At 41.6% G+C, this 12,867-nt stretch overlaps 1 protein-coding gene across 1 annotated transcript in view; it reads right to left on the reverse strand.

Moving 5' to 3' along the window:
* LOC103798924 (chromosome unknown open reading frame, human C14orf80) overlaps positions 1–12,867 on the reverse strand; it is a gene marked incomplete at its 5' end in the record, with an annotated part of 69,670 nt that overhangs the window by 32,721 nt on the left and 24,082 nt on the right. Inside the window, one exon of the mRNA XM_009071211.1 lies at positions 11,891–11,989. Within this exon, the coding sequence (XP_009069459.1) occupies positions 11,891–11,989 (99 nt within the window). The remainder of the gene's footprint in view (positions 1–11,890; positions 11,990–12,867) is intronic.

The raw sequence follows: 12,867 nt of genomic DNA on the forward strand, positions 1-12,867 counted from the left end.
TTCAGGGCCCAGCAAGTCCTGAATATCAGCAATGCAGATGTCACCCTTTCTCCAGGATCTGGTTCCAGAGTTTGATCATCCTCAAGGCAAATTTTCCCTGTTCTATCTGGCCAGAATTTCTCATGTTCCAGCTCGTGTCTGTTGCACCTTCTCCTGTCCTAGTGCACCTCTGAGAAAAGCCCAGTCCATCCCATCGGTTTGAGTTGTGCCAGCAAGTCCTGAATATCAGCAATGCAGATGTCACCCTTTCTCCAGGATCTGGTTCCAGAGTTTGATCATCCTCAAGGCAAATTTTCCCTGTTCTATCTGGCCAGAATTTCTCATGTTCCAGCTCGTGTCTGTTGCACCTTCTCCTGTCCTAGTGCACCTCTGAGAAAAGCCCAGTCCATCCCATCGGTTTGAGTTGTGGAGGTTTCTTTCAAAGCTGCTTATTAAGCAACCAGCTCCCAGCAGCGGGTAATCTGTCCGCGGAGATGGAGACCTTTGAACCAACCTTTATGAGCTTCCCAAGGCTCCTCTCAGCTCCTGACCAGCAGGGTCACTCCCTGGTGTATTCACTGCTCTATGTCCCATTTGGTACTGCCCCCACACTTGCTGGTGGTGTGCTCCATCCCATCGTTCAAGCTATGAATATGATGTTACACAGTAATGGATGAAGAGCTGATCCCAAAGGGACGCCACTAACAGTGGCCCAAACAATTTTCCACTCACTCTACTATTCATTCATCCGGCTCATCTCTAATCAACTTGGCTATGAGGCTATAAGGATTTTTCTTTAGTGATACATAAACACGGGCACATATTATGTCCCTACCAGCCTTTCTCAAAGCTCTTTAATTACATCTCTGTCTCCTTCTGCGATGGGATACTCCACACTGCTTTGAAAGAGAACCAGCAGCAGGATCTGAGGGGACTGTGGAGGTATAAAGTGCCTGTCCCAGAGCAGGTGGAAGTGAACCAGGTGTAACAGCAGGCATTGGAGGAGCACAAACCATCTGATGCCACAGCCAGCTGCAGGGAAGGAGAGCTGTTTTGATCATACTCATCTTTTGAGATTTAAAGCAGTTTAGCTCCTGCAGAGGCTTCTTTCTTTCTCAGCATGACGAAGAGTCACTCCATACATTTCTAGCCTCTCCAACCTCCCTAAATTAACTTTGCCATGGGTATTCTTTCTCCAGTCATCAAGCCCAAACTTCTACGCTGACCTCCATCTGCTTCTTGGCTCTGGATACTACTTGTCCATCTTCCAGACAGGATCTGGAAGTCAAACCCCACTGCTTCCAGACAGGTCTTAAAACCTCCAGCAGCAGCAAAACAGAGATGCCCAGGGAAGTCAGGAGAGTAATTCCTCATCCAAGACAACTGGTCCACTGCCTACCCTGAGAAGAGACTTATATTTAACTTTTCTTCAAAGTCTTCCCTTCTAAAATTGACTTGAATCTGCCTTAGAAACTCCAATATACATTGTCTTGCACAATTTGATTGCTCTTGCTTCTACAGTGCACAGCTGGCCAGAACCTTTCACTTTCTTAAGAAGGATCAGGAACTCAGCTAGAAGCAGACACCGTCTAAAAGCAGCTTTGAAGTCATTTGACCTCTGTAATTCTTCTCGATTTTACACAGATGACAAGAGCTGAATCTGTTCTGCCTCATTTTTGCAAATGAGTACCTGATCCATTGTTTCGAACGGGTTTTAATAACTACTATAGCAAACCATGTTTTATGTGATAAATGTCAGCAAATGAACTGCAAACCAATTGCCTACGGGATTTCGGAAGGAAAGTGACATGGCAGCCTACCCTCTCCTTCTGTAGAGTGAATCATTAAAAAAGGCAGGAATAACATTCTTTGTTCCTGCCACGCAGCACAGGGTGGGCAGCACATGCTGTCACTGACAGCTTCTTTGCTTTCTTAGCACTTATTCCTGCCTTGCAATGAAATGTGGGAAAGAAAAATGATATTTGAATCGCCAAGAACTTTTTGATTTCCATTTTCAACTTTTTTCTCAGTAGCTGCTCTCCTACTCTACAGGAAACACATAACCAAGTCACCCCATTTGCAAGACAGTATCCACTGTTGCTCCAGTAGGTGTAAGGAGGAGTTCCCACATACACAGCCACAAGAAACAAAATACAACAGCTCTTTCCAATCCAATAACCATCAATGCACCAAAATCTGAACAAACAGAGCCTCCTCCCAGAAAAATGACAATAAGTAATAAGTATTCTGGATTTTAAAGGTGATCTAGGCAGTCCTACTAAGACAATCAAAACACTTTTATTGTGTTGAGTATCCTGACACACAGGAAAATGTGGATTTTTCCAGCATGGCTCATCCTCCCTGAGGGCTCTGAAACTCCACCCACCCCAGTGCAGCAGATTTCACTGTGCACAGCACCACGACAGCCACTCTGCTCTTGACATCACACCACCAAAACACCAAGCTAGAGATATCTAGAGGAAAAGAATAAACCTTTCAACTAACATAACCCATGGAGGTTTACAGCCTTGCTCCATCATTCCCCTTACTGATACCAGGGCACCAAGGGGAAAGCAGTAGTGCAGGATAGGGCAGGAGTCTCAAACAGCATCAGAAAGCCACCTCAGACCAGCTGAGGATCACCAACACACTCCTGACCCTGCTCATCACACAGCAGCACAGAGGCTATATTTCATTTTAGCCTGCAGGTGACCTTCATATTAAACCCATCCTTACAGCCTCCATTCCTTTTCTGAACAACCACCATCAAAAATCGAGCACTCTGCATCATTCATCTCCCTCGAGCTTTCTTGTGTGAGCCTCCAGGCTTCCTGCATTTAGGTGCTGGAGCCCCATATATAATTCAATACGTTATCAGATCTGCTCTCTTCTGCAATATTAATGCCAGCTCCCATGTTATTTCTCACCAATCTGACTACCATGCATGTAAAATGTCTAAAGTAACTGTGGCTGAAGAACAACACAGAACATTAAGTAATTCAACAGGGGGAAAAAAGCACTGCCTTTCACTGGCAGTGTTGCTCAGAGCACGTGGCAGTAAGCATGTTTTACATCTCCAGTGCACAACCCAGCAGGATAAATCCTAAAGCTGGAAAGCAAAGCATTCAAAGCTAAAAAGTGCCAGAATTCAAGCTGCCTAAGCAACACTAATTTGACCATCCCATGTGTATACAGTCTGGAATTATGCAACTGAAATATTTCCCTTCATAATCTGTCTCACCAAGGGCACAGATTGGCTGGTGCTCACTCCACATGCTATTCCTTTTCCTATTAAATGGCATATTATTCTGTCTGTTCCTCAGAGGGAAGCCATAGACTTATTTGTCACACATCATTCAAATCCCATTCTGAAGACAGAATTTTTATCTTCCACATAAACAAGTTATCTTTCCTAATGACCCATGTGAGATGAAATGATAGTATTATTGTCATTTTGGAAATGGGTAATGAAAACAAGGAGATGTAAGCAAAATGCTTCCATTTCTTTTCGATGCTTAAACTGAGACTTCCAAGACATGATTTTCAGGAAATTTAAAAGTTACTATAAAGCAATTGATAGATATGCCTACCCAGCACAACTCAACAACTTACAGGGATGCTTTAGCTAGTTTTCATTAGGGTAGCTCCTAAGCCAACACAGCCATGGCACACTGCCTCAGCTGAGCAGCTTGAGTGGAAGAAGCCAGACAGCTGGCCCAGGATGAATCAGCCCACACCACTCCACTGACTCTAGGATCCAGCCAGACACTTCAGCAGAGCAGAGTGCTGCAAAGACCTGTTACACATCTGGGGTTAAATCCAACATTGCTAGGGGATGCTGCCTGCACTGCTGAAACTCCTGAGAGGCTCCACACAGAGGTCTCACCACGTTCAGCAGCAGCTAGGAACATGCACAGTTTCCAGAAATCAGATCTCTAAGCATCAAATTGGGCATATAAAAAGAGTGAACATCCATCCCATGGACAGTGCACCATGGAAAGTCTAGTTTAAGTTACTTACCATGACGCACTTGGGAATCCAAAGGCACAGAAGTATGGCAGCTCCCCAGGACAATCAAGAGCTGCCTCAGCTATTAAGGTTTCCTTCCTCTTCCAATGATTCTCCCACTCTTACTACTACATTGTCATCTTCATCAACCGCTTTCTTCACCACAGCTCTGACTCACAAACAAGGCACTCTGCTGTCTGAATAATACAGTGAATGCTAATAAACATTCCTTACACTGCAACACTGTGCTCCCAATTAGTCTACTGATAACTTTGATGTTTTTAGAACGACACTTTTGAAAACTCCTTCTGCAGCATCAGGAGATAGTCCTTTTGGATCATCAGTGGAGAGGGATAATGCTTTCCTGCAAGCAGGTAATTTCTCAGAATCCCACAAGGAGCAAGGCAGTGATTCAAGTCTTCAAACAGACTCCATCTTACCCTTTTGCAGCTCCCTCCTAATTGTCCTCTTCAATCTTGACCTTCCTGTCCATGTTCAGCCCCTCGTGCCTCAGTTTCTTTTCACCCAGATAATGCAAATTCTTTCACATCAGAGCTACCTTGCCTCCCCAAGGCCCCCATGCAGCCCTCTGGTCCAGGGGTCTCTCCCAGTTCCTGACTTCACTGAACAAGAGCCAGAATAAAAAGGTTCTTCACTGTCCATCCTATCCCTTTCCACTGCCTGCCGGGAGTCCTACACGTCAGCTCCCAGCCTGCAGCTCCTAACACAGTCCATGTCCCTTGTGTTATTCAATGAATAACACTAGAACGGATTAGTAAAAGCAAGTTAAAGACAGGAAGAGAGGAAAACCTGAAGGGTAGAACATTTGCTATTTTTATTCAAAGTGCTGTGGCAAGCATAATTATGCAAATTCAAGAAACCTTGTCATAATTGACCTTTACAAAACATGTGTGTCCATGGACCTAACATACAATTCACTGGTGAACCCTGAAATTTATTAAAGGTCAGCAGTTCTAGAACTTTGTCTCATTTCATCATCAGAACTTATTTCACATGCAGCCATCAACAGTCATCAAGGAAAAACAAACTTGCTTAAAAACAGGCAACTATTTTCATGCACTGGGTTAGAAGAACCTGTACCTTTAAAAAGTTTTGTAAAAGGAAAGAAAAAAATATTCTTGCTACAGAATCTATCAGTTTACTTGGTGTTCTGAAAATTCAACAGTGCCAGAATACAAAGACTCTGGTCATCTGAAAAGTCTCTGTAAGCAGACCTGGTAAATGGTCAGGAGTCACCACTGATTCATACTAGGTTAATTCTGGTAGCTTGCAGAATAAGTCTATGACATTGTGTTTATATTCTTCAGGGCTTGGCTATCTTTTCTGCACTATTGCACCAAGAACCTCTGTATTCCTTTGGGGAAGAATTTTCTCCACCTTTCCAATCTCATTCACAGCAACACAGTTGAAAACAGATTCATGCTACAATCTTTCTATGAAAAGCTCACAGAGAGCCTGGCATAACACCTAGTAAAATAAATCTCCATAAAGATTTCTGTGGCATCAAGACTGAACAAGGAAGGGTTTCAGATAGAATGTGCACAGAAGGAAAACAATAAAACAGGAACACCCCATGTTTTCACAAACACAAGCCCAAATGTAGGTACTCTTATGCTGTACTATTTTTTATGCAGGATTCACTTGAGAAATTTCAAGTATTTTTTTTCTCTCAAGAAACTGAAACACAATGACAAATAAGCAAAGTTGTCCTTAATTAGAATAGTAGTTACAACACGAAATACTGATCCTGTTCCATGACAGAAATGACAGAACTATGGCTTTTACCAAGGGAATGAAGCAATAAACATCTGAAAAGCTGAGGGCCAGATCAAACAGAATTAGTTGCCAGAGCATCAGAGAAGATAATGAATCTATGACAATTTATAGCAGTGAAGGCAGCTTGTCCTTGAAGCTCAAGGTCATTTTTTCAGAAAAGAACAAATCTTTTCTCTGAAATTTGCATGCAGCACAAGCCTTTGCTTCCTGAATTAATCTTCTACACTGCAGCACCACGGACTATAGGATGAATGTCATTTTTATCCATTGGTATCTACACTCTGAGAAATGTGTTGCTTCAACTGCTTCTTCTACAACAGATGGAAGGACATCATAAAATATCAGACAGCTCCCTAACAGGCTCTTTGAAATTCAAATAAGGTTACATATCCTTCACCCCACCATACAAGACCACAACAGGGTTGATTACAGAAATACTAGAACAGGTCTGTGTCAAATCAATAATGTGACACAATGTCAAGCTTATCTGAGGGTTTTAACTGTTTATTTTCATTTAGCACCTGTCTGCAGTGTCTGTCACCACCAGGAACATTCCATGAAGTCCCAAACAACCAGCACAAGGACACCAAATATAGCCTGGGACACAGCAGCTGGAATGATCCTGCCATAGGTATTCCATTTTCATCCAGGATGGTGAGCAGCTTAGGATCCATTTCTGGAGACAGTGCTATACCACAGTAACTATTCAGTAGCCAGCTGGGTAGTTTCTATTAGCTAACAGACCTCACTTCTGCAGCTCTGTCCTCACACATTCCAGGAGGTGGTGCTGTCCCTCGGAGGTTCTGAATACACTGGTTGCTCTCCCCATGTAACCTGTCTATGCAGATAAATTACTTCAGCAGACCAGGGGGACCTTAGGCAAGTGCACAAGCCCACGTGTGCATGCACATGATGCCAACTGAAGACTCAGCTGAAGACTAGCAAATGGAAGTTCAACATTTCTGAATTTCATACAAAGGTAACTAGCAAATGGAAGTTCAACATTTCTGAAAATTCCAAGTCTATCAGCTCCTAATGCTTCCAATTGGAATGCACTTGTTCTGACAGTGCTTTGCATGACTTCAAACCGTGGGCTATTGCTCACAGAGAACAAACCTGCACCGTCACCCATCTCTAACAGCTGCCTGGGACAGATGTTTTAAATGGAAACTGCCATAAGATTTAGGATTCTAAATCAGCTTATCCTACATTTTGATAATTTACCCCTTGAATGACCCAATAAGAAGTTATGGAGTTCCATTGACTGAAGGAAGCAATACACATACTTTACATTGGTTTCCTTCCCTGACACATGAACAGGCCAGAAAACAGATCAGTGCTATGCCTGGAGCATCCTGTCCCATCCTACTCAATCCCTGCTGCTTGGAAAGCTCAAGTATTATGGGCATTGACCATACATTATGTATGCAAAGTCAGAAAGAGTATTTGTTTGCTCCCACTTACTTGCTACCAAGGACCTTAATTTCTTAAGACCAATAAGTCACCTTTAAAATGTGTTAATGATCAACAAGCATAAATATTGTTCATATATTTCTGAAACAAAATTATCAGCTATTCACATCCAAGTTCTAGGAATTTCATTGCATGTCCATCTGGCAGACAGATGCATTATTTATTTGCTGTCACACTCAGTAAATTGATTTACTGGCATTTAAAGGTGTCATCTTTACTCATTACAATTTCAATGATCACTCCAGCACTGCCAGCAATGTACTGATGACCTGAGATTCAACTTTTAATCTCTGCTAAGATTGAATTCCACATATAAAGGAGGGTATGAAGAGACAGAAGAAGCTGAAGGACTAGGCTGCTTTGCTTCAAAGTTCATTGATCTCTATATGATAACAATTGGATGAGAAAGGTAATTTAATGACTCAAGTGCAACATACATTTTTTCAAGCTCAAGGTAAACTTCAGCACTGGTGACATTGCAATGTGGAATTAAAGAGGCTTGAGAGATAAGAATAGGATTATATTATGCTCACAAAAATGAAAAACTACCCAGCTGGCTGCACATCACAGCCAATGTCCTTACAGTTGCAAGAGGAATGAGACCACATCCTCACAATAGTCCATACTGCCCTGGAAAGTTTGGGGCAGGTGTTCCCTACCCTCAGCCACATCTTCTTCATGCTGTCCCAAATATCCTTCCAAACTATTTTAGCTGCAGTGCCAGAGACCAGAACTCCCTTTCTGCCCTGAGATATTTCAGACGGGGAAATAACAGCAGCTCCCCAGGTCCATCCCAGTTGATTAGGGGAACCTTTTAAAAACCAAGCAGTACTGATCAGCTTGGAAAATGCACCAAAACACAAGACATTCGAGATGCTCTAGACTATGTTCTAGGACACTCTAAGTGACACGTGCAAGAGGCTTTCAAGAAAAAACACAATGACTATCCAAGCTCCCTAGCAATGCATAGCTGCTGCACCCTGCCATGCAGTAATGTCCCCAGTTTGCACACTCTAGCACAGCCTTGCAGGCAAATGGCTCCAAAATCATCACCACTGACTGGGGTGCTTCAGCTGAGAAAATGACCACCAGCATATTTCTGCAACACTCTGCAAGCCAGGGAGTGCACAAAAACACGTGACAGTATCTTAGGAAGGAGAGGACGTACGTGTAGAGGTCAAGAGCTAAGATGAGCATGCACATGTACTTCAGCTGGAAACTGAACTCCAGCTGCAATAACACCACCTCCCCTTCCCCAACATCCCTGGGCAGCACAGGAAGTAAACACAGCAGTGACTGGCAACTCACAGCCACACACACACACACACATATATATATAACCACAGCCAAGCCAAACCACAGGAAAAGCTGGAATTTTGATCATGTCCCACTAGAGAAAAACATAATTAAAACCATTAGGTTTGGAAAACTTCCAGCTCCATGAATCTGACAAAGACATTTACGGTGATAGAAGAATAATAATGTCCAGTAAAATCCCTGTACATAAAAGCACTAAAAGAGTTTTATAGTCAGAAATCCAAGGGAAGAACATTTTAAACAAGTTAACACGCAACTTCTATAAAAAAGGAGCATCATGACTTTTCCATTTCATCAACTGAAGCTTAACTTCACAGCTATCTGTATCCTATCACACATTTTCTGTCAGACTAAACATCTCTTGTTTTGTTACAAGTAAGAGCAACTTATCTCGCAGGATATTTTTGACAAAAATGAACTCGAGGCTTAAATAAAAAGAGCCCAAAGCCCTTCCTGTGGTAGCTAATTTTTGATGCTTCGATCCACTTTGCATTGCTGTGCTTTGAAGGATGCCTAAGATAAGAAGGAATTCATAACACCATCCACCAAGAGGGGTGCATTACAGCAAGGCATATTGACACGCTTGATCTTTTTATTGATCCATGCAGCAGGTTGTTATTTGAGGTAATGTTAAGAGAAATGTCACATTAGTTGAAAAGAAGAAAACTATTTCACAGTTTTTGGATAAAACATTTGGCAGAGTGTTGCCATCTGCACCAATATTTGAAAACCAAGCTATTCAAGTATGCATCATTTACTCAATCTTAACAAGATATTTGAAAATTAGAGGCTTTTTATTACATTTTCCAAAGCAGCATCACTTTGCATATTGAGTATTAGATCCATCTGGAAAAGTGACACTCAAAGCAACCTCGTCTTTTCAAGTCCACACCACCTTGTTATATCAGGTTCTTCATACATACTGAGCATATGACTTTTGGAAGCTGCTTTAGGCAAATAAGAGTAAGGGGAGACAAAAACTATAAAGATTGCTCAAATGTTGACCATAAAAATTATAAGCCTCTTGAAAACATGTATACTGAAGTGTTGTGATGATTTCCTGCAATTTCCCCTGTTTATTTTAGAATCAGGCACAAGAGAGCAGCTGAGAGGAACTCCTTTCTTGAATAGGTTTGAGAGCTTCAAGAGGTTAAGAATTTCACAGCTGATTATACTGATGAACAACTCCAATTTTGGATCGGTCCAAGCAGTAAGCGACATCAGAAAAGAATTTCCAACACACATGCACTGGAGCTGGAGCCTGTTTGGAATTGCACCTGTCAGAGCACAGAAACTGGAGATAGAGACTATGGCCACACATAGTTTATTTAAAGAAAACATCTTCTGCCACACTGCCTCTGTGCCACTCAGTCACCACCCTTGTTTTGAAGGGTGTCTCTTGTTTCATGTATTTGCTGTTTAAGCCTGGGAATGGTGGAATGAAGACTCCACTAATTTTAACTAGGTAACACAGTCGCCCGCTAAACCTTGACTACAGCATTTTACCTAACCACAATGCTTCCAATCCAGAAAGATTCTTTCCATTTTATCCTGAGCCCCCCCGAATAGCACACCTGAAGCAGACATCCAGGAAAGGGAGCAGAGTAGAAATAAAAACTCCTAGAATGATTCACTGACAGTAGTCCAAACCAAACAGGCATTATAAGAGTATCATTATGCTTTGCTGTAAGAGATCAGTGATGTACTCAGGGTAAGGCTTTGGGGAAAAGGTAGTTGCAAAGTCCTTCTACACAGCCTGGAAGGTTCTAATACCAGCCCACCAGACCTTTAGAGACATTAGCCAAGTTCTGGAAGACTATACATCATAGACTTCAGAGGAATGTGCTGCTGTGTGTTCCGAGCTGCTGAGCAAACTGCAGCAGAGGGACTGCAAAGCAGAAGTGAGAAAGAAATCTCAAGCTGACTTAAAGCCATTTGCTCTAGAAAAACAATAATTTTCCAGGAAAACGTTCTAAACAGATGAATCCTATCAAGAGGCTGAATGTGAACTGATCATCCAAGGTATGCTCAGTAATGAAAGATTAACGTGCCCTTTACTTTAGTGGGTTTGAGCATAAAACTATCCTCCCACCTTCAAATCTACTTTTCTGAATTTCTTTGTGCAGAATATTTACAATGCTCACTTTTGTTCTTAAGCTAGCAGCAGGAAGCATATCTTCTTTGAGTAAACAGACCTGGACAGACTGCAGAAATTTGACAAATATTGACTTTGTTAGGGATGAGCTTAATATTTCCATCTTGTTTCAGTTTCACACAGAATGAACTTTTACAAACTGATTTCTAAAACAAATGCATTATACTGTATTAAAAGAAGTGAATCATATTACTTCAAATAATAAACTGAAACATTGATGATAATTAAGTAATTGAGAACAGCAGAAATCTACACTCAAGGGTAAAAAAGTACACTAGGAAAAACGATGTCCTAAGAGGTTCTGTCTGAACACTTTACTGTGAGGATAACAAGGTGTGGAGCAGGTCATTCAGAGAAGCTGTGGAGCCTCCAACCATGGGAGATATTTTAGGGGTTACAGCAGAGTAGCAGGTTAATCATTACACTTGATGATCTTAGAGGTCTCCTCCAACCTTGATGATTATATGATTCTATATTCAAAAGCCATCTGGACATGGTCATGGGCAGCCTGCTCTAGGTGACTGCACTTGAACTGGGGCTTGGAGCAGGTGACCTCCAGAGGCTCCTTCCAACCTCAATCATTCTGCACTTCTAAAATATTTCTCCTTCTTCTAAAATAAAGCCCATTCTGCACCTCTAAAATATTTCTCCTTCTTCTAAAACAAAGCCCTTTCCTATCATCCAAAAAGGCAGTCAACTTGCACAATTTCTGGAACCAGTGAATTTTAGCATCAGATGTGCTTCAGCTCTCTGGAAGAGATAAATCAGATCTCTCCATGTTCTCACTGACAACCCACTCAGGCAAGGTCACAGGCAGACACTGCCTGGCTGGCCCAGATGTGGTTACTGGTAGTATACAACAGCAAGTCAGACAACTGATCTGAAATGTTTTCATCTACAAGCTTTTTCTACAGTGGCACTTCTAGTTAGGTCTCTCCCCACTCCCTGCCTACCAGTTTTTATAAAACTTAGACTAACACCTTTGTTTTTATCTTCTATCAAACCAGATTTGTTAAGTGAGGAAAGTGACAATTCAATACATAACTCCATATTTCTGCTGGAAATCAAGTTTTAAAAAATGTTCTAATGAATGCAGTCTTCTGCTGAATAATGTTTGTGTAAAGCATATAAAGCACCCAAGAATTACAGGAGAAGCATTACCTGTGTGTAGTTCTCCGGTTGTCTAATGAGATCGGTTTCTGTGACAGAAAAATGTCCAAGGACCTGGTTCACGTGGGAGCCACTAGTGAATAAATGGATCTGGAATAGATTAATTTAAAAGATATTTGTCAGTGCAAGAACGAGATCATTAACAACATCAGCAGCTACCACCCAACAGCTGCATGGACTGGAATGGTGATGTGAACCAGTGGTTACAAGCACGTTCCCAATGGACACTTACAAATGTAACTACTACCACCAATGCAACAAACCTTTATTCCCAATGGACACTTACTACTACCACCAATGCAACAAACCTTTCTAAAACAGACAGAATGGAAAGGCTGACCATGTACCACAAACATACCACAAAATGGTCCACCTGGTAGCGATACCAGAACTACATGCAGGAATTGTGACCACTGCTGCCACAGTAAAACTGAAAAATTTCTCTTTTCATCCTGTCTTAAAGTCTTTCCTTGCACTACACATACTCTTGTGCATAGCATGAAAGGAGAAATCATTTACACAGATAGCAGAAGTCTATCAGCATAAACATACTACAGAGCTAAGGGATACTCTCAAAATAATTTTTTATTTCTTCCTTAAAAGTAGAAAGTGCTACCTACTTACAGTAAGTTCCTCTTTTGCTGCTATATACTGTTGGCTTTTGCTTACCAAGACCTTGTCCCAGCTGCACTAGTGATGGTATCATCAATTACTTGGTGAAGAAGCTTCCCAAGTTAGTCAAGGGAACAATAAAAAGCAATTCCTCCTATTCAGAGCTGATCCCTTTGTTACTGTAATAACTGCAGCTGCCAAACAAGATAGCAGTGCACATTTGTCAGACAATCACTCATATTTCATTAATATTTCTACCAGAAGACAGAGAATATTTCCTGCTTTTCTTCCTTTATTCTAATATGAACTTTATCATACACTTGGGTATTGACAACTATTTTAAAGTTGACAGGCAC

The sequence above is a fragment of the Acanthisitta chloris genome, unplaced genomic scaffold, assembly GCF_000695815.1.
Source record: "Acanthisitta chloris isolate BGI_N310 unplaced genomic scaffold, ASM69581v1 scaffold4743, whole genome shotgun sequence".
Classification (NCBI taxonomy): Eukaryota; Metazoa; Chordata; class Aves; order Passeriformes; family Acanthisittidae; genus Acanthisitta; species Acanthisitta chloris.